Source organism: Petromyzon marinus, unplaced genomic scaffold (genome assembly GCF_048934315.1).
Source record: "Petromyzon marinus isolate PM22_M1 ecotype Great Lakes invasive population unplaced genomic scaffold, UKy_Petmar_22M1.pri1.0 PM_G_Scaffold_102, whole genome shotgun sequence".
NCBI classification, from domain to species: Eukaryota; Metazoa; Chordata; class Hyperoartia; order Petromyzontiformes; family Petromyzontidae; genus Petromyzon; species Petromyzon marinus.
The window spans coordinates 198608-219301 of record NW_027422654.1 but is presented as its reverse complement, the minus strand read 5'-3'; the positions used below and the strand labels follow the sequence as shown (position 1 = coordinate 219301).

The 20694-nt window shown below is 52.9% G+C and overlaps 1 protein-coding gene across 3 annotated transcripts in view; it reads left to right on the top strand.

The window, feature by feature from the left end:
- LOC142908815 (uncharacterized) overlaps nucleotides 1-16216 on the top strand; it is a 32423-nt gene extending 16207 nt beyond the window's left edge. For all 3 annotated transcript variants that reach the window (XM_076059440.1, XM_076059441.1, XM_076059442.1), the window contains 5 exons: nucleotides 9715-9807; nucleotides 10860-10971; nucleotides 12072-12238; nucleotides 13127-13399; nucleotides 15454-16216. In XM_076059440.1, coding sequence (XP_075915555.1) covers nucleotides 9715-9807; nucleotides 10860-10971; nucleotides 12072-12238; nucleotides 13127-13399; nucleotides 15454-15614 — 806 coding nt within the window. In that variant the 3' untranslated portion in view covers nucleotides 15615-16216. The remainder of the gene's footprint in view (nucleotides 1-9714; nucleotides 9808-10859; nucleotides 10972-12071; nucleotides 12239-13126; nucleotides 13400-15453) is intronic.
- Nucleotides 16217-20694: the final 4478 nt, after the last annotated feature.

The window sequence follows — 20694 nt, the reverse complement described above, 5'->3', positions numbered from 1 at the left end:
GAGACCCACACATTACTCACACAGAGACCCACGCACTACTAACAGAGAGACCCACACACTACTCACTCAGAGACCCACACACTACTCACATAGAGACCCACAGACTACTCACACAGAGACCCACACACTACTCACTCAGAGACCCACACACTACTCACATAGAGACCCACAGACTACTCACACAGAGACCCACACACTACTCACAGAGAGACCCACACACTACTCACACAGAGACCCATACACTACTCACACAGAGACTCACACACTACTCACATAGAGACCCACAGACTACTCACAGAGAGACCCACAGATTACTCACACAGAGACCCACAGACTACTCACACAGAGACCCACAGACTACTCACACAGAGGCCCACACACTACTCACACAGACACCCACAGACTACTCACACAGTAGACCCACGGACTACTCACACAGAGACCCACAGACTACTCACACAGAGACCATCACACTAGTCACAGAGAGACCCACACACTACTCACACAGAGAGCCACGCACTACTAACAGAGAGACCCACACACTACTCACACAGAGACCCACGCACTACTAACAGAGAGACCCAGAGATTACTCACACAGAGACCCACACTAACACAGAGACCCACACATTACTCACACAGAGACCCACGCACTACTAACAGAGAGACCCACACACTACTCACTCAGAGACCCACACACTACTCACATAGAGACCCACAGACTACTCACACAGAGACCCACACACTACTCACTCAGAGACCCACACACTACTCACATAGAGACCCACAGACTACTCACACAGAGACCCACACACTACTCACAGAGAGACCCACACACTACTCACACAGAGACCCATACACTACTCACACAGAGACTCACACACTACTCACATAGAGACCCACAGACTACTCACAGAGAGACCCACAGATTACTCACACAGAGACCCACAGACTACTCACACAGAGACCCACAGACTACTCACACAGAGGCCCACACACTACTCACACAGACACCCACAGACTACTCACAAAGTAGACCCACGGACTACTCACACAGAGACCCACAGACTACTCACACAGAGACCATCACACTACTCACAGAGAGACCCACACACTACTCACACAGAGACCCACGCAATACTCACACAGAGACCCTCACACTACTCACACAGAGACCCACACACTACTCACACTGAGGCCCACACACAACTCACAGAGATACCCACGCACTACTCACATAGAGACCCAGACACTACTCACTCAGAGACCCACACACTACTCACTCAGAGACCCACACACTACTTACACAGCGACCCACAGACTACTCACACAGAGACCCACACACTACTCACACAGAGGCCCACACACTGCTCACACGGAGATCCACACACTACTCACACAGAGACCCACAGACTACTCACACAGAGACCCACACACTACTCACACAGAGACCCACACACTACTCACACAGAGACCCACACACTACTCACAGAGATACCCACACACTACTCACAGAGAGACCCACACACTACTCACATAGAGACCCACACACTACTCACACAGAGACCCACACACTACTCACACAGAGACCCACAGACTACTCACACAGAGACACACAGACTACTCACACAGAGGCCCACACACTACTCACACAGAGACCCACAGACTACTCACACATTAGACCCACAGACTACTCACACAGAGACCCTCACACTACTCACACAGAGACACACACACTACTCACACAGAGACCCACGCACTACTAACAGAGAGACCCACACACTACTCACACAGAGAGCCACGCACTACTAACAGACAGACCCACACGCTACTCACTCAGAGACCTACACACTACTCACATATAGACCCACAGACTACTCACAGAGAGACCCACACACTACTCACACAGAGACCCACACACTACTCACACAGAGACCCACGCACTACTAACAGAGAGACCCACAGACTACTCACACAGAGACCCACGCACCACTAACAGAGAGACGCACACACCACTCACACAGAGACCCATGCACTACTCACATAGAGACCCACAGACTACTCACACAGAGACCCACACACTACTCACAGAGAGACCCACACACTACTCACACAGAGACCCATACACTACTCACACAGAGACCCACACACTACTCACATAGAGACCCACAGACTACTCACAGAGAGACCCACACACTACTCACATAGAGACCCACAGATTACTCACACAGAGACCCACAGACTACTCACACAGAGACCCACAGACTACTCACACGTAGGCCCACACACTACTCACACAGACACCCACAGACTACTCACACAGTAGACCCACGGACTACTCACACAGAGACCCACAGACTACTCACACAGAGACCATCACACTGCTCACAGAGAGACCCACACACTACTCACACAGAGAGCCACGCACTACTAACACAGAGACCCACACATTACTCACACAGAGACCCACGCACTACTAACAGAGAGACCCACACACTACTCACTCAGAGACCCACACACTACTCACATAGAGACCCACAGACTACTCACACAGAGACCCACACACTACTCACTCAGAGACCCACACACTACTCACATAGAGACCCACAGACTACTCACACAGAGACCCACACACTACTCACAGAGAGACCCACACACTACTCACACAGAGACCCATACACTACTCACACAGAGACCCACACACTACTCACATAGAGACCCACAGACTACTCACAGAGAGACCCACACACTACTCACATAGAGACCCACAGATTACTCACACAGAGACCCACAGACTACTCACACAGAGACCCACAGACTACTCACACAGAGGCCCACACACTACTCACACAGACACCCACAGACTACTCACACAGTAGACCCACGGACTACTCACACAGAGACCCACAGACTACTCACACAGAGACCATCACACTACTCACAGAGAGACCCACACACTACTCACACAGAGACCCACGCAATACTCACACAGAGACCCTCACACTACTCACACAGAGACCCACACACTACTCACACTGAGGCCCACACACTACTCACCGAGATACCCACGCACTACTCACATAGAGACCCAGACACTACTCACTCAGAGACCCACACACTACTCACTCAGAGACCCACACACTACTCACACAGCGACCCACAGACTACTCACACATAGACCCACACACTACTCACACAGAGGCCCACACACTGCTCACACGGAGATCCACACACTACTCACACAGAGACCCACAGACTACTCACACAGAGACCCACACACTACTCACACAGAGACCCACACACTACTCACACAGAGACCCACACACTACTCACAGAGATACCCACACACTACTCACAGAGAGACCCACACACTACTCACATAGAGACCCACACACTACTCACACAGAGACCCACACACTACTCACACAGAGACCCACAGACTACTCACACAGAGACCCACAGACTACTCACACAGAGGCCCACACACTACTCACACAGAGACCCACAGACTACTCACACATTAGACCCACAGACTACTCACACAGAGACCCTCACACTACTCACACAGAGACACACACACTACTCACACAGAGACCCACACACTACTAACAGAGAGACCCACACACTACTCACACAGAGAGCCACGCACTACTAACAGAGAGACCCACACACTACTCACTCAGAGACGTACACACTACTCACATAGAGACCCACAGACTACTCACAGAGAGACCCACACACTACTCACACAGAGACCCACACACTACTCACACAGAGACCCACGCACTACTAACAGAGAGACCCACAGACTACTCACACAGAGACCCACGCACCACTAACAGAGAGACCCACACACTACTCACACAGAGACCCACGCACTACTCACACAGAGACCCACAGACTACTCACACAGAGGCCCACACACTACTCACACAGACACCCACAGACTACTCACACAGTAGACCCACGGACTACTCACACAGAGACCCACAGACTACTCACACAGAGACCATCACACTACTCACAGAGAGACCCACACACTACTCACACAGAGACCCACGCACTACTCACATAGAGACCCAGACACTACTCACTCAGAGACCCACACACTACTCACTCAGAGACCCACACACTACTCACACAGCGACCCACAGACTACTCACACAGAGACCCACACACTACTCACACAGAGGCCCACACACTGCTCACACGGAGATCCACACACTACTCACACAGAGACCCACAGACTACTCACACAGAGACCCACACACTACTCAAACAGAGACCCACACACTACTCACACAGAGACCCACACACTACTCACAGAGATACCCACACACTACTCACAGAGACCCACACACTACTCACATAGAGACCCACACACAACTCACACAGAGACCCACACACTACTCACACAGAGACCCACAGACTACTCACACAGACCCACAGACTACTCACACAGAGGCCCACACACTACTCACACAGAGACCCACACACTACTCACAGAGAGACCCACACACTACTCACACATTAGACCCACAGACTACTCACACAGAGACCCTCACACTACTCACACAGAGACACACACACTACTCACACAGAGACCCACGCACTACTAACAGAGAGACCCACACACTACTCACACAGAGAGCCACGCACTACTAACAGAGAGACCCACACACTACTCACTCAGAGACCTACACACTACTCACATAGAGACCCACAGACTACTCACAGAGAGACCCACACACTACTCACACAGAGACCCACACACTACTCACACAGAGACCCACGCACTACTAACAGAGAGACCCACAGACTACTCACACAGAGACCCACGCACCACTAACAGAGCGACCCACACACTACTCACACAGAGACCCACGCACTACTAACAGAGAGACCCACAGATTACTCACACAGAGACCCACACTCACACAGAGACCCACAGACTACTCACACAGAGTCCCACGCACTACTAACAGAGAGACCCACACACTACTCACACAGAGACCCACACACTACTAACAGAGATACCCACACACTACTCACACAGAGACCCACACACTACTCACACAGAGACCCACACACTACTCACAGAGATACCCACACACTACTCACAGAGAGACCCACACACTACTCACATAGAGACCCACACACTACTCACACAGAGAGACCCACACACTACTCACACAGAGACCCACACACTACTCACAGAGAGACCCACACACTACTCACACAGAGACCCACAGACTACTCACACAGAGACCCACACACTACTCACACAGTAGACCCACACACTACTCACACAGAGACCCACAGACTACTCAAACAGAGACCCACACACTACTCACAGAGAGACCCACACACTACTCACACAGAGACCCACACACTACTCACACAGAGACCCTCACACTACTCACACAGAGACACACACACTACTCACACAGAGACCCACGCACTACTAACAGAGAGACCCACACACTACTCACACAGAGAGCCACGCACTACTAACAGAGAGACCCACACACTACTCACTCAGAGACCCACACACTACTCACACAGAGACCCACAGACTACTCACACAGAGACCCACACACTACTCACACAGAGACCCACACACTACTCACACAGAGACCCACGCACTACTAACAGAGAGACCCACAGACTACTCACACAGAGACCCACGCACTACTAATAGAGAGACCCACACACTACTCACACAGAGACCCACGCACTACTAACAGAGAGACCCACAGATTACTCACACAGAGACCCACACACTACTCACAGAGAGACCCACACACTACTCACATAGAGACCCACAGATTACTCATACAGAGACCCACAGACTACTCACACAGAGACCCACAGACTACGCACACAGAGGCCCACACACTACTCACACAGACACCCACAGACTACTCACACAGTAGACCCACGGACTACTCACACAGAGACGCACAGACTACTCACACAGAGACCATCACACTACTCACAGAGAGACCCACACACTACTCACACAGAGACCCACACACTACTCACACAGAGACCCTCACACTACTCACACAGAGACCCACACACTACTCACACAGAGACCCACACACTACTCACACAGAGACCCACGCACTACTAACAGAGAGACCCACAGACTACTCACACAGAGACCCACGCACTACTAATAGAGAGACCCACACACTACTCACACAGAGACCCACGCACTACTAACAGAGAGACCCACAGATTACTCACACAGAGACCCACACTCACACAGAGACCCACACACTACTCACACAGAGACCCTCACACTACTCACACAGAGACCCACACACTACTCACACAGAGACCCACACACTACTCACACAGAGACCCACGCACTACTAACAGAGAGACCCACAGACTACTCACACAGAGACCCACGCACTACTAATAGAGAGACCCACACACTACTCACACAGAGACCCACGCACTACTAACAGAGAGACCCACAGATTACTCACACAGAGACCCACACTCACACAGAGACCCACGGACTACTCACACAGAGACGCACAGACTACTCACACAGAGACCATCACACTACTCACAGAGAGACCCACACACTACTCACACAGAGACCCACACACTACTCACACAGAGACCCTCACACTACTCACACAGAGACCCACACACTACTCACACAGAGACCCACACACTACTCACACAGTAGACCCACGGACTACTCACACAGAGACGCACAGACTACTCACACAGAGACCATCACACTACTCACAGAGAGACCCACACACTACTCACATAGAGACCCACACACTACTCACACAGAGACACACACACTACTCACATAGAGACCCACACACTACTCACACAGAGACCCACACACTACTCACACAGAGACCCACACACTACTCACAGAGAGACCCACACACTACTCACATAGAGACCCACAGATTACTCACACAGAGACCCACAGACTACTCACACAGAGACCCACAGACTACGCACACAGAGGCCCACACACTACTCACACAGACACCCACAGACTACTCACACAGTAGACCCACGGACTACTCACACAGAGACCCACAGACTACTCACACAGAGACCATCACACTACTCACAGAGAGACCCACACACTACTCACACAGAGACCCACGCACTACTCACACAGAGACCCTCACACTACTCACACAGAGACCCACACACTACTCACACAGAGACCCACACACTACTCACACAGAGACCCACGCACTACTAACAGAGAGACCCACAGACTACTCACACAGAGACCCACGCACTACTAATAGAGAGACCCACACACTACTCACACAGAGACCCACACACTACTAACAGAGAGACCCACAGATTACTCACACAGAGACCCACACTCACACAGAGACCCACAGACTACTCACACAGAGTCCCACGCACTACTAACAGAGAGACCCACACACTACTCACGCAAAGACCCACACACTACTAACAGAGAGACCCACACACTACTCACACAGAGACCCACACACTACTCACACAGAGACCCGCACACTACTCACATAGAGAAGCACAGACTACTCACTCAGAGACCCACACACTACTCACAGAGAGACCCACACACTACTCACACAGAGACCCACACACTACTCACATAGAGACCCACACACTACTCACACAGAGACACACACACTACTCACATAGAGACCCACACACTACTCACACAGAGACCCACACACTACTCACACAGAGACCCACACACTACTCACAGAGAGACCCACACACTACTCACATAGAGACCCACAGATTACTCACACAGAGACCCACAGACTACTCACACAGAGACCCACAGACTACTCACACAGAGGCCCACACACTACTCACACAGAGACCCACATACTACTCACACAGTAGACCCACAGACTACTCACACAGAGACCCACAGACTACTCACACAGAGACCCTCACACTACTCACAGAGAGACCCACAGACTACTCACAGAGAGACCCACACACTACTCACTCAGAGACCCACGCACTACTCACACAGAGACCCTCACACTACTCACACAGAGACCCACACACTACTCACACAGAGACCCTCACACTACTCACACAGAGACCCACACACTACTCACACAGAGACCCACACACTACTCACAGAGAGACCCACACACTACTCACACAGAGACACACACACTACTCACTCAGAGACCCATGCACTACTAACAGAGAGACCCACACACTACTCACACAGAGACCCACAGACTACTCACACAGAGACCCACACACTACTCACACAGAGACCCACACACTACTCACATAGAGACCCACAGACTACTCACACAGAGACCCACACACTACTCACACAGAGACCCACACACTACTAACAGAGAGACCCACAGACTACTCACACAGAGACCCACGCACTACTAACAAAGAGACCCGCAAACTACTCACACAGAGAGCCACGCACTACTAACAGAGAGACCCACACACTACTCACACAGAGACCCACGCACTACTAACAGAGAGACCCACACACTACTCACACAGAGACCCACAAACTACTCACACAGAGACCCACACACTACTCACATAGAGAAGCACAGACTACTCACTCAGAGACCCACACACTACTCACACAGAGAGACCCACACACTACTCACACAGAGACCCACGCACTACTAACAGAGAGACCCACACACTACTCACACAGAGACCCACAAACTACTCACACAGAGACCCACACACTACTCACATAGAGAAGCACAGACTACTCACTCAGAGACCCACACACTACTCACACAGAGAGACCCACACACTACTCACACAGAGACCCACACACTACTCACACAGAGACCCACAGACTACTCACACAGAGACCCACGCACTACTCACACAGAGACCCACACACTACTCACACAGAGACCCACACACTACTAACAGAGAGACCCACACACTACTCACACAGAGACCCACACACTACTCACATAGAGAAGCACAGACTACTCACTCAGAGACCCACACACTACTCACAGAGAGACCCACACTCTACTCACACAGAGACCCAGTCACTATTCACAGAGAGACCCACACACTACTCACACAGAGACCCACAAACTACTCACACAGAGACCCACACACTACTCACATAGAGAAGCACAGACTACTCACTCAGAGACCCACACACTACTCACACAGAGAGACCCACACACTACTCACACAGAGACCCACACACTACTCACACAGAGACCCACAGACTACTCACACAGAGACCCACGCACTACTCACACAGAGACCCACACACTACTCACACAGAGACCCACACACTACTCACACGGAGACCCAAACACTACTCACAGAGAGACCCACACACTACTCACACAGAGACCCACACACTACTCACACAGAGACCCACAGACTACTCACACAGAGACCCACACACTACTCACACAGAGACCCACACACTACTCACACAGAGACCCAGACACTACTCACAGAGAGACCCACACACTACTCACACAGAGACCCACACACTACTCACACAGAGACCCACAGACTACTCACACAGAGACCCACACTCACACAGAGACCCACAGACTACTCACACAGAGAGACCCACACACTACTCACACAGAGAGACCCACACACTACTCACACAGAGAGACCCACACACTATTCACACAGAGACCCTACTAACACTCTGCTGTATTTTCGCCCGCAGCTGCGGTTATCATCTCTGGCCACGTACGGTACCAAAGAAGCTCAAATCTGGCGAATGCAGCAAAGCAGCAACCTCCGGACACACGACGGAAAGGTGCACGGTTGCGACATCACACACACACGTACAGGGCCCAGTTGAGTACGCGGTTTGTTAAGGTGCAGCACTGCAAGTACTTGCTCGTGCCCCTGTTGGCGGAAGGAGGAATAGGAGGGAGGAGGATGAGGAGGGGGAGCAGGAGGGGGAGGAGGATGAGGAGGATGAGGGGGAGGAGGTAGAGGAGGATGAGGAGGATGAGGAGGAGGAGGATGAGGAGGAGGGGGAGGAGGATGAGGAGGATGAGGAGGAGGAGGGGGAGGAGGATAAGGAGGAGGTCCTTCACTGCACAGAGGGCTGTAGGTAGCTCCCCTCTAGGCAGGTGCACGTTGGACCCCACTCCTCCACCACGCCAGCCAAACCTCTTGAAGTGCCCCACACTTCACCCCCACCACGTGCCACCCGCCTAGACGGGAAGCACCGCGGTGAGCTCACTCCCACCGCCGGGTGGACAACAACGGAGTCGTCGCTCACGACCCGCGACCCCGGCGTGACCCCCCCACGAAGACCCCCGGGGGCCGGGCTGGCGTCCCCTCGTTAGGAAAACTAAAACTGCGAAAAACTTTGTTTTTGTGTTTGACCGGCAGGTAAGGGCCCCACCGAGCTACGTGGCGCTTTTTCACCGGCGACCGGGCCGTCGCCGTCGTCAGCGCGAGTGGACATTTTTCGTTTTGCGGCCCAAACGCTTTGAAACGCGCGACGTCGATTCTGAGCGCGGCGCACGGGGAGAGACGCCCGGAAGGACCCGGAGAAAGAAATCCACGCGACCGCCACGGTGACGAGAGGCCAACGCGAGAAACCACCACTCCGAGCCGCAGAACCTCGCAGGCGAGAGGGAGAGAGAGAGAGGGTTCTGAAAATCGATTTTTTTATATTTTTTTTAAAAACCCACTTTGTGCGAATCGCCTTCTACGACCCCCCCCCCCTCCACGACTCGTAGGAGGGACGCGGCAGCCCCCCGACGTCCCGGAGCGACCCCACCACCCCCCCCCCCCTCGGGAGCGACCTCTGCCCGCGCGCTGTCTCTGCCCCCCCACCACCGCCTCACACAGCCAGCGCCCCGCAGATGCTGTCGGAGCCAGACAGGATGTACAGGGCGAGAGAGGGAGAGGCGGTGTACATGGAGTGCTCGGTGTTGGCGTGGCCGCCCGCCACCATCCTGTGGTGAGACCGAATGCCGCACCTGAGCGTCCGTCCCTCTCCGCCTCTCCTCTCGCTCTCCGCTCGCTGGAGACTCTTTTTGTTTATTTCACCGCCTGATGCCCACCGAGCCGTGCAGCTGTTTTTCAGAAGCTACCCGGGCCATGTCGCAAACGACGGCCCTGACGACGAAGAGGCTCCTCGTTCGTTCGGCACGCCGTCACCGCGCCTCGACACTCCCTGTCGCGAGGGCTGTACGTGCCCTGAACTTCTTTCGCACCCTACGTGGCCAACCGTGCTAATCTGTGCCTCCGTGGAGCTGGGTGTCCGTGGGTCTCTCTGTATGTGTACGTGCCCTGAACTTCTTTCGCACCCTACGTGGCCAACCGTGCTAATCAGAGGCACGGGAGCTGAGTCTGTTTTGTGAATGCCGCCAGCGGGTTTGCATGGCTGGCTACGTACGGAGCGAAAGAAGTTCAACATAGAACACTCCCATAGACTTCAATGTTAAAGGCTCCCATAGACTTCAATATTAAAGGCTCCCATAGACTTCAATGTTAAAGGCTCCCATAGACTTCAACGTTAAAGGCTCCCATAGACTTCAATGTTAAAGGCTCCCATAGACTTCAATGTTAAAGGCTCCCATAGACTTCAGTGTTAAAGGCTCCCATAGACTTCAATGTTGAAGGCTCCCGTAGACTTCAATGTTAAAGGCTCCCATAGACTTCAATGTTAAAGGCTCCCATAGACTTCAATGTTAAAGGCTCCCATAGACTTCAATGTTAAAGATTCCCATAGACTTCAATGTTAAAGGCTCCCATAGGCTTCAATGTTAAAGGCTCCCATAGGCTAACATTTATAATTTCGCGCGCGCGGGGCGGGGTTGGGCGACTGTCGATGGCCGCCACACGGACGTGGCTCAGAGCGAGAGAGCGAGAGGGGCACTCAACGCGGCGGAGGGCCGCGTGAACCTCGCCGCTCCAACGTCCCGCGGGACGTTCGCCTCCGCGTCTCCCGAAGCCGCCGACCCCGGATCTCAAAACCCCCGACGGCATCGCCGTCAAACCTCAACGGTTCACGCCCCCCGCCTGCCCCCCCCCCCATGCCTTCCCGCGCACCGCCAGGTTCAGGAACTACCGGAGCTTGAATGTTGAGGGCGAGCGCTTCCAGATCTTCGAGAACGGCACCCTTCACATCGTGGACTTGCGGCGCGAGGACACGGACACTTACACCTGCTTCGCCACCAACAACCTGAACACCGGCCAGCTGCGGGCGCACCTCTCCGTCGAAGGTGAGCAAAGTCGCCGCCGGCAACAAACCCGTCGGCCGGAATCCCTCTCCGATCCGGCGCCGAGCCGTTAACCGCCGCCGCACCGCAACCGCCGCCATCGAAGATGAAGATCCCCCACCGTGTAGCCCAGGGGTGGGCAAATGTTTTGACTCGCGGGCCACAGTGGATTCTAAAATTTGACAGAGGGGCCGGGCCAGGAACAGATGGATGGAGTGTTTGTGTGAACTAAATATAAATGACGTGTTAAAAATCATTACGTGAAAGGATTTGGCCTTTAACAGGTAGCAAAGCATTTATTTGCAAGGCAATTTAACAAATTGCACGAACATGAACAATACAAAAACATGTCGAAACGTGACTGATCAAACATCGTGAAAACAGCGCCGTCTAATGGGGAAACGGGGGCATTACAGGAGAAAGGTCAAATTTAATTTAATAATAATAATATTTGGACAAGTTCGGCGGGCCAGATTAAAAAGCCCAACGGGCCCTAGAAGGCCCGGGGGCCGTACTTTGCCCACGTCTGGTGTAGCCTCAACAGGCCGCAGGGGCAAGTGCTGTTAGCAAGTAGCACCTGTGAAGGCCGGCACGGCGCACGAGGGGGTGGGTGGCCAGCGCCACGCCCGACCGCCTTTGTCTCCCCGGTGCTGGCGATGTTCGCAACACACCGCGCCGGGTGCTCGTTTGAGGCCGAGTCGACCTAGGGGAGGCCCAATACCGGTTCAGATAATCGTCACCGCATGTTGGTGGACGTGAGCGGGAATCGAACTCGGGTTCGGCCGGGTTCGTAGCGCGGCGTAGCGCGGTGTAGACCGCTACACCCGCCGCCGCCGCCACCACCACCACCATTAACTACCACCACCATCACCCCCACAACCACCCCCACAGTGGCGTCGGACGGTGAGGAGGACGAGGAGGAGGACGAGGAGGGGGCCGAGGAGGAGGACGAGGAGGAGGACGAGCAGGAGGAGGAGGACGAGGACAAGGAGGACGAGGAGGAGGATGAGGAGGAGGACGAGGAGGACGAGGAGGACGAGGGCCAGGACGATGGCAAGGAGGCCTCTACGTCCTCGCCATCGGCCCCCAACGCCGGTAGCGGCCGTGACGGCGGTGCTGACGAGGGCGAAGATGACGACGACGAGCTGTTAGCTACCTCGCCAGGTACGCGGGAGGGCGGCGGCTTGGATCGTCTGACCACCCTGACGATGCAAATGGCCCTGGTCAGCCCAATGAGGTCGGCGGCGCGGAAAGTCCTGGGTTTAAAAAAAACTGGGTTTCTGGCCACTCCGTGAATCTCCATTGGCTGCTCGGGTTTCCAAGTGCTTGCCCCATTCATGTTTGGATTCAATGTTAAAGGCTCCCATAGACTTCAATGTTAAAGGCTCCCATAGACTTCAATGTTAAAGGCTCCCATAGACTTCAATGTTAAAGTCTCCCATAGACTTCAATGTTAAAGGCTCCCAAAGACTTCAATGTTAAAGGCTCCCATAGACTTCAATGTTAAAGGCTCCCATAGACTTCAATGTTACAGGCTCCCATAGACTTCAATGTTAAAGGCTCCCACAGACTTCAATGTTAAAGGCTCCCACAGACTTCAATGTTAAAGGCTCCCAAAGACTTCAATGTTAAAGGCTCCCATAGACTTCAATGTTAAAGGCTCCCATAGACTTCAATGTTACAGGCTCCCATAGACTTCAATGTTAAAGGCTCCCACAGACTTCAATGTTAAAGGCTCCCACAGACTTCAATGTTAAAGGCTCCCATAGACTTCAATGTTAAAGGCTCCCACAGACTTCAATGTTAAAGGCTCCCATAGACTTCAATGTAAAAGCCTCCCATAGACTTCAATGTTACAGGCTCCCATAGACTTCAATGTTAAAGGCTCCCATAGACTTCAATGTTAAAGGCTCCCACAGACTTTAATGTTAAAGGCTCCCATAGACTTCAATGTTAAAGGCTCCCACAGACTTCAATGTTAAAGGCTCCCACAGACTTCAATGTTAAAGGCTCCCATAGACTTCAATGTTAAAGGCTCCCACAGACTTCAATGTTAAAGGCTCCCATAGACTTCAATGTTAAAGGCTCCCATAGACTCACGGAGGTGCACACATCGAGGGCAGTCAACCAATTTGCGGTCAAACGGAGATAAAAGAACACTTTGACATTAAAAATATTCTCAGCATCGCAACTCTGGGCAGGGGTTTGCTGTTTTGGCAAAGAGCGTTGTTGACACGCGGGGGGTGGTGGTGGTGGTACACCGCTCACCGCAGAGGAGTTACAATCGGGCACCCGACGTCGATGATGTGACAGTCGGCGTTTTAATTTCCCAAATAGTTTTAAACGTAGTGTGATGGATCGTCTCTCTGAATGAGTGATTGGGTGGGTGGGTGAGTGGCTGAGTGAACAAGTGAGGAAGAGGTTTCAGTCTCAACTAACAACAACCTCCAACAAATCTTCCATCCCCTAGGAGGTGGTGGCGGTGGTGGTGTTGGTGGTGGTGTTGGTGGTGTTGGTGGTGTTGGTGGTGTTAGTGGTGTTGGTGGTGTTGGTGGTGTTGGTGTTCGTGGTGTTGGTGGTGTTGGTGGTGTTGGGGGTGTTGGTGGTGTTGGTGGTGATGGTGGTGTTGGTGGTGTTGGTGGTGGTGGTGGTGTTGGTGGTGGTGGGGTTGGTGGTGTTGGTGGTGTTGGTGGTGGTGGTGTTGGTGGTGTTGGTGGTGGTGGTGTTGGTGGTGATGGTGGTGTTGGTGGTGGTGTTGGGGGTGTTTGTGGTGGTGTTGGTGGTGTTGGTGGTGGTGGTGTTGGTGGTGATGGTGGTGTTGGTGGTGTTGGTGGTGGTGTTGGTGGTGGTGGTGTTGGTGGTGTTGGTGGTGTTGGTGGTGGTGTTGGTGGTGGTGTTGGTGGTGTTGGTGGTGATGGTGGTGTTCGTGGTGGTGTTGGTGGTGTTGGTGGTGATGGTGTAGGTGGTGTTGGTGGTGTTGGTGGTGTTGGTGGTGGTGGTGTTGGTGGTGTTGGTGGTGGTGTTGGTGGTGTTGGTGGTGTTGGTGGTGGTGGTGTTGGTGGTGTTGGTGGTGTTGATGTTGGTGGTGTTGGTGATGTTGGTGGTGGTGGAGATGGAGGAGGAGGCGGAGGGTTGTAAGAGGCCCCCCGGTACTCGTACATCGCTCTCATCGTAGCGATGGCGACTGACGTCTCGTTTCTCCGCTTGCCCCTTTGCAGCGGCGACGACGTCATCAGCAGCGGCGACGACGTCAGCGGCGACGACGTCAGCGGGGCGGGCGTCCGCCACCAGCAAGGCGTCTTGCTGCCCCGGTGCCGCTTGGCCCACGGCGCTTCTGCTCGCGCTGGTGCCGTCGTTGGCGCGCGGCGGCGACGTCTAGAAGGAAGCTTTTCTTTCTCGCTCTCGCAAAAATCTTTACGATTTGCGATGCCCCGTTGCGTTCCGACATCGTTTCTCGTTTCCACGCATTCACGTTGTCCCGAGTTTTATTCGGGGAAAAAAGTAACTCGCCGTGTGCCCGCGACGTCTCGCGGAGAGCCGTCTTGCGTGACGATTTTAAACGCGAGTTGCGACTGAGTCATGCCCTGAAGTTGTTCCGTGCTGCTGCTGCTGCCGTGCTGAAGACGTAATGATAAAGGCGCCAAGTTAGCTGTTGCTGCTGTTGTTGACACAAATGTTGCCGTTGTTGATGGTCCAGCTGAGGCAGGGAGAAGCTGCCTTAGTCTTGCGGGGCGAACGCTGTTGTGGATCTGGTGGGGGGGGGGGGGGGGGCGCTGTGGTGCTCTGTGAGTGATGTACAGCAAAGGGAGACTAGAGTCTTGTGCGTCCGTCTCGTCTCACACGCTTAGGTGAGGACATCACTGATTAAGAATATTATTTTGTTACCAGGTTAAGAAGGGCCCACAACTGGGGCCTATCGTTGGCTTCCGATTTCACCGATTTTCCTCGAGTCGAAATAAAAACATCTGATTGTGAATATAACAGCACGAGCTTTAACTACCCGGCTTCGCCCGGGACTTGGATTCACCACGTCCGGCCGCCTTTGTCTCCCGATGTTCACACCACAACATTTACACGTTTGAGGCTGAGTCGACCTAGGGGAGGCCCAGGACCGGTTGAAATAATCGTCACCGGTGGTGGCCGTGAGCGGGAATCGAACTCGGGTCGCCGGGTTCGTAGCGCAGCGTAGCGCTAACCACTACACTACCGCTCCCCCCCCCACACACAGACACACACAGACACACACACAGCCACACACAGACACACAGACACACACAGACACACACAGACACACACACAGACACACACAGACACACACACAGACACACACAGACACACAGACACACACACAGACACACAGACAACGCTAACCGCTACACTACAATGCGTTACGCTTCCACGTGCGCGGGTCACGTGACAGATTTGATGTCACAGCTCACTTGCCGTGCAAAAAATAAATGCATTATTGAGCTCCCCCCCCCCCCTAAAATAGAAGCTAAAAGTGTATTTTTATAATGTTTGCACGGTGTACAGTCTGGAAAGTACCCACATGGCAAATTTAAAGTTTGTTGCATGTCGGGAAGTACGCTAAACATTTTGAACAGACACACATAATCACAACTTTGCCTTTTATATATCTGGAGATAAGGGAAACTACCGTTCGCAAACTATCACGGTTTGAAAGAGACGCTTAACGACGCCTCGGTGGTGTTTAAAGAAGTTGTTACCACGTAAAATCTCCACATTCTATGGGGAGCAAAATAAACATCATGCTCCAGTTTAAATGCCCCGACCACCCGTGAGATCACCACGGAGCTTAGGCCAAGTTCGCTGACAGGTCACGGGACAGACCCAGATGCCATGGGTTGACTCACTTGAGACAATTGGCAGATGCATCACAGTACACATCCACACCCACCCTCCCACTCACCCACCAACCGATTCACCCACCCTTTCACTCACTTACCCACTCACCTACCCAGCCACTCATCTACTCATCCAGTCATTCGCCCACTCACCTACCCACCCACCCACTCATCTACCCATCCAGTCATTCGCCCACTCACTCACCTATCCACCCACTCACCTACCCACCCACTCACCTACCCACCTACTCACCTACCAACCCACCCACTCATCTACCCATCCAGTCATTCGCCCACTCACTCACCTACCCACCCACTCATCTACCCACCCACTCACCTACCTACCCACTCACTCACCTACCCACTCGCTCACCTACCCACTCACTCACCTACCCACCCACCTACCCACCCACTCACCTACCCATCCACTCACCTACCTACCCAGTCATTCGCCCACTCACCTACCCATCCACTCACCTACCCACCCTGTCATTCGCCCACACACCTACCCATCCACTCACCTACCCACCCACTCACCCACCCACTCACCTACCCACTCACCTACCCATCCAGTCATTCGCCCACTCACCCCACACCACACCGCACCGTTTGAACCTCTTCCTCCTGCGCTGATACGAGCCGTCATCAAAGATGTTCGCAGCCGCCGGGTCCACGACCCAGTGATTGCTTCTGCCCGGCCGGCCCGGCCTTCTGGGCACTTTAACGAAGCAGTCTTCAAACGTGAGGCAGCGACGGACAGAGTTTCCCCGCTTCTTGTCATTGTTCTGATAGAAGGGGAAGTTCTCAGTAATGAAGCGACGGATGTCCCTCGCTGTCAGGCGCCCCTCGGCCGGGATGACAATTGCCATTGTGGTGCCACAACAGAGAAGCCGCTCCGTCGAAACCGGGGCAGTCGCTGTGCTGCTGCGACCGAGAAGCCACCTGGCTCCCATCACAGCACTTCCCCTGCCCCCCCCCCCACCTAAACACACACACTCAAGTAGGGCCTCATGGGGAGGGGGGGGGCACCTGCCCTGAGTTGTTACCCGAGAGGCCCCCTCGTGGGGGTGCTCCACGGTTTCTCAGGGTTAGGGAATTGGCAGGCACCCCCCCCCCCCAGGCCAAATGGCACTGCGGCGCCGTGGCTTAACTTAGAATTAAATGACCATGGAGAACTCGCTGAGAACTGCAGTGAGGAGATGCCTAGGACACACGCGGACCAGCAGACAGGTGGGGAGCGGGGCAGCGCGGGTTAAGCGTCTCTACCCATGGTGCACCGCGGGTTAGCGTCTCTACCCATGATGCACCGTGGATTAACGGCCCTACCTATGAGGCACCGCGAATTAACGGCCCTACCCATGATGCACCGCGGATTAACGGCCCTACCCATGATGCACCGCGAATTAACGGCCTGACCCGTGATGCACCGCGGATGGGCGGTGTGAGGGCTTTGAAAGGAGGATAAAAAGGGACGCTTTGGGGAAGCACGGGGAGAGAAAATAGAGGGCAGACAGGTCGATTAAGTATCAGGCAGTAGCGAGATAGGTTAGACCTGTCCTGCTGGTCCGTACTGACACGCACAGTCTAGTTCGTTTATTCGTGGGGAATAAACCGTCCGTAGGGTATAAACCGTATCGTGTTGTCTCTGTGAGTACGGAGGGGCGGTGCGTGGTGTGGCGAGCCTGCCCGCGGTGATTCTTTTGTTTGCGCGTGAGTGAGTAATTTTACCCACGTGTTTACGCTCGCACGGGTGAGTCCACTCGGGGCTTGACACGCATGCCGGGGCAGCAGCAACGTGCTATCGCCCTGGGAATTAAAGTACGGGTCCTTCGATCATTAAATGCACTCGTGCGTGGTGTGGTGAGCCTCTGCATTGTGTGGTACTGGTTGCACTTCGCCCGCGCCAGTACGGGGACGTGCAGGAGCAGCGGCGCTCACGGCACACGCCGCGCGTTCCGGGAATTGCGCAGCGCGGCCTAATTAGTTGCTTCCGACCGGCTGCGAAGGTAAATGAAACAAGATTACACAATTCAAGTACGCGATGCTGCTGGCGGTGGTTACCGCGTGAGTAGAGCTGCGCCGTGAGGTACACGGGTACCCACGGGCATAATCATACAACGGGTGTTGTAGTTGTGGTAGTGGTATGAATTTAACGGGGGAGTCGGGGGCCAACGGCCCCGACAATTCGGTGATGGCGGGGGACGGTAGCCCCCACAAATGCATTTTTCTGTTTCCACCACCATAACCACAACCTTATTAATGTGTGAACAACAGATCAATGTTGGTGAACTGATATACATGGGTTATCTCCACTGTAATGAAGGTGAGTGGTGCTGTTCAACAAAGCTGTAAGTATATTTGTACAACCACTATACTGCAGTCTTTTTTCGGGGAGACTGGTTCCCATTAAGTGAAAAATGGATCTCCCCTTCTCACGCATCAAATTAGAGCAGAAATGTAAATATACACACACAGCAGATTGAGCAGTTGCTAACGTTCATCATCCATATTTCATTAGAATATTTACCCAGGAAAGCACCACCGAGACTGAAGACTACGTGCATAGATAAAAATGAATGCTCTTACAGACACCACAGTGCTGCCCTGCAAGTCGGGAGTGCAGAGTTTTACGATCTCTGCGTGATCCATAACTCAAAGAGTTGCTGTGTAAGAGGAGTGTGGGCACCGTACTCCGCTGATGAAAAAAGAGCTCCATCCTCTGCTTTCACAGATACCATTAAAACATTAACCTTGTTTATATAAAGTGTTTTAGAAATGCTTGACAAGTTTCTTCACTTCCTGGGAAAACTGTTAGAAAGTTCACAGACCTTCAATAATGCACACCATACATTTCATCAATGTGGTATACTTTCATAAAACATATATTTGAGCTTATTTCCATTCACATTAATGAATGGCATCTCGGCTTAAATAAAATTAACGTTATGCACACTTGAAGGTCAGAAGCTGTATTCCTGTATAAGCATGTTTGAATGCAAAATGCAACCTATATGTTAACCTTATCCAGAAACACAAATCAAAGTGTCACCATTGTCAAATATACATTTGACGGCTCTCATCTGAGCTTGAGGGTGGAAATTATACATTTATTGGCAGGCACCGGCCTCTGCATAGAATGACTCTTCTATTTAGGATGTATAGCAAGGTTTGCTACGTACTGTGCGAAAGAAGTTCAACATACACACATGAGGATTACAATAATAATAAGAATAACGCGAATGAATTTGTCCAGAATAGCCTCCTTGAGTCTCGAGATATTCGTGTCGAGAATACTGCCATTGGGATGCTGTGATGACGGTGATAGGCGCCTGCAAACGTGGGAGGAGGAGCACCCGGAGAAGATTCCTGACCTTCACGCTTCAGGGTCGCCCCTTCTTCATATTTCACCGTCACTCGTGGCCACGTAGCGAAGCGTTTTTTCTGGATTTTGTTGTTATTCTGTCTCTCACTGTTCAAATAAACCTACCATTAAAATTATAGACTGATCATTTCTTTGTCATGGGGCTAACGTACAAAATCAGCAGGGGATCAAATACTTTTTTCCCTCACTGTAGACTCAACACTACCATAGAC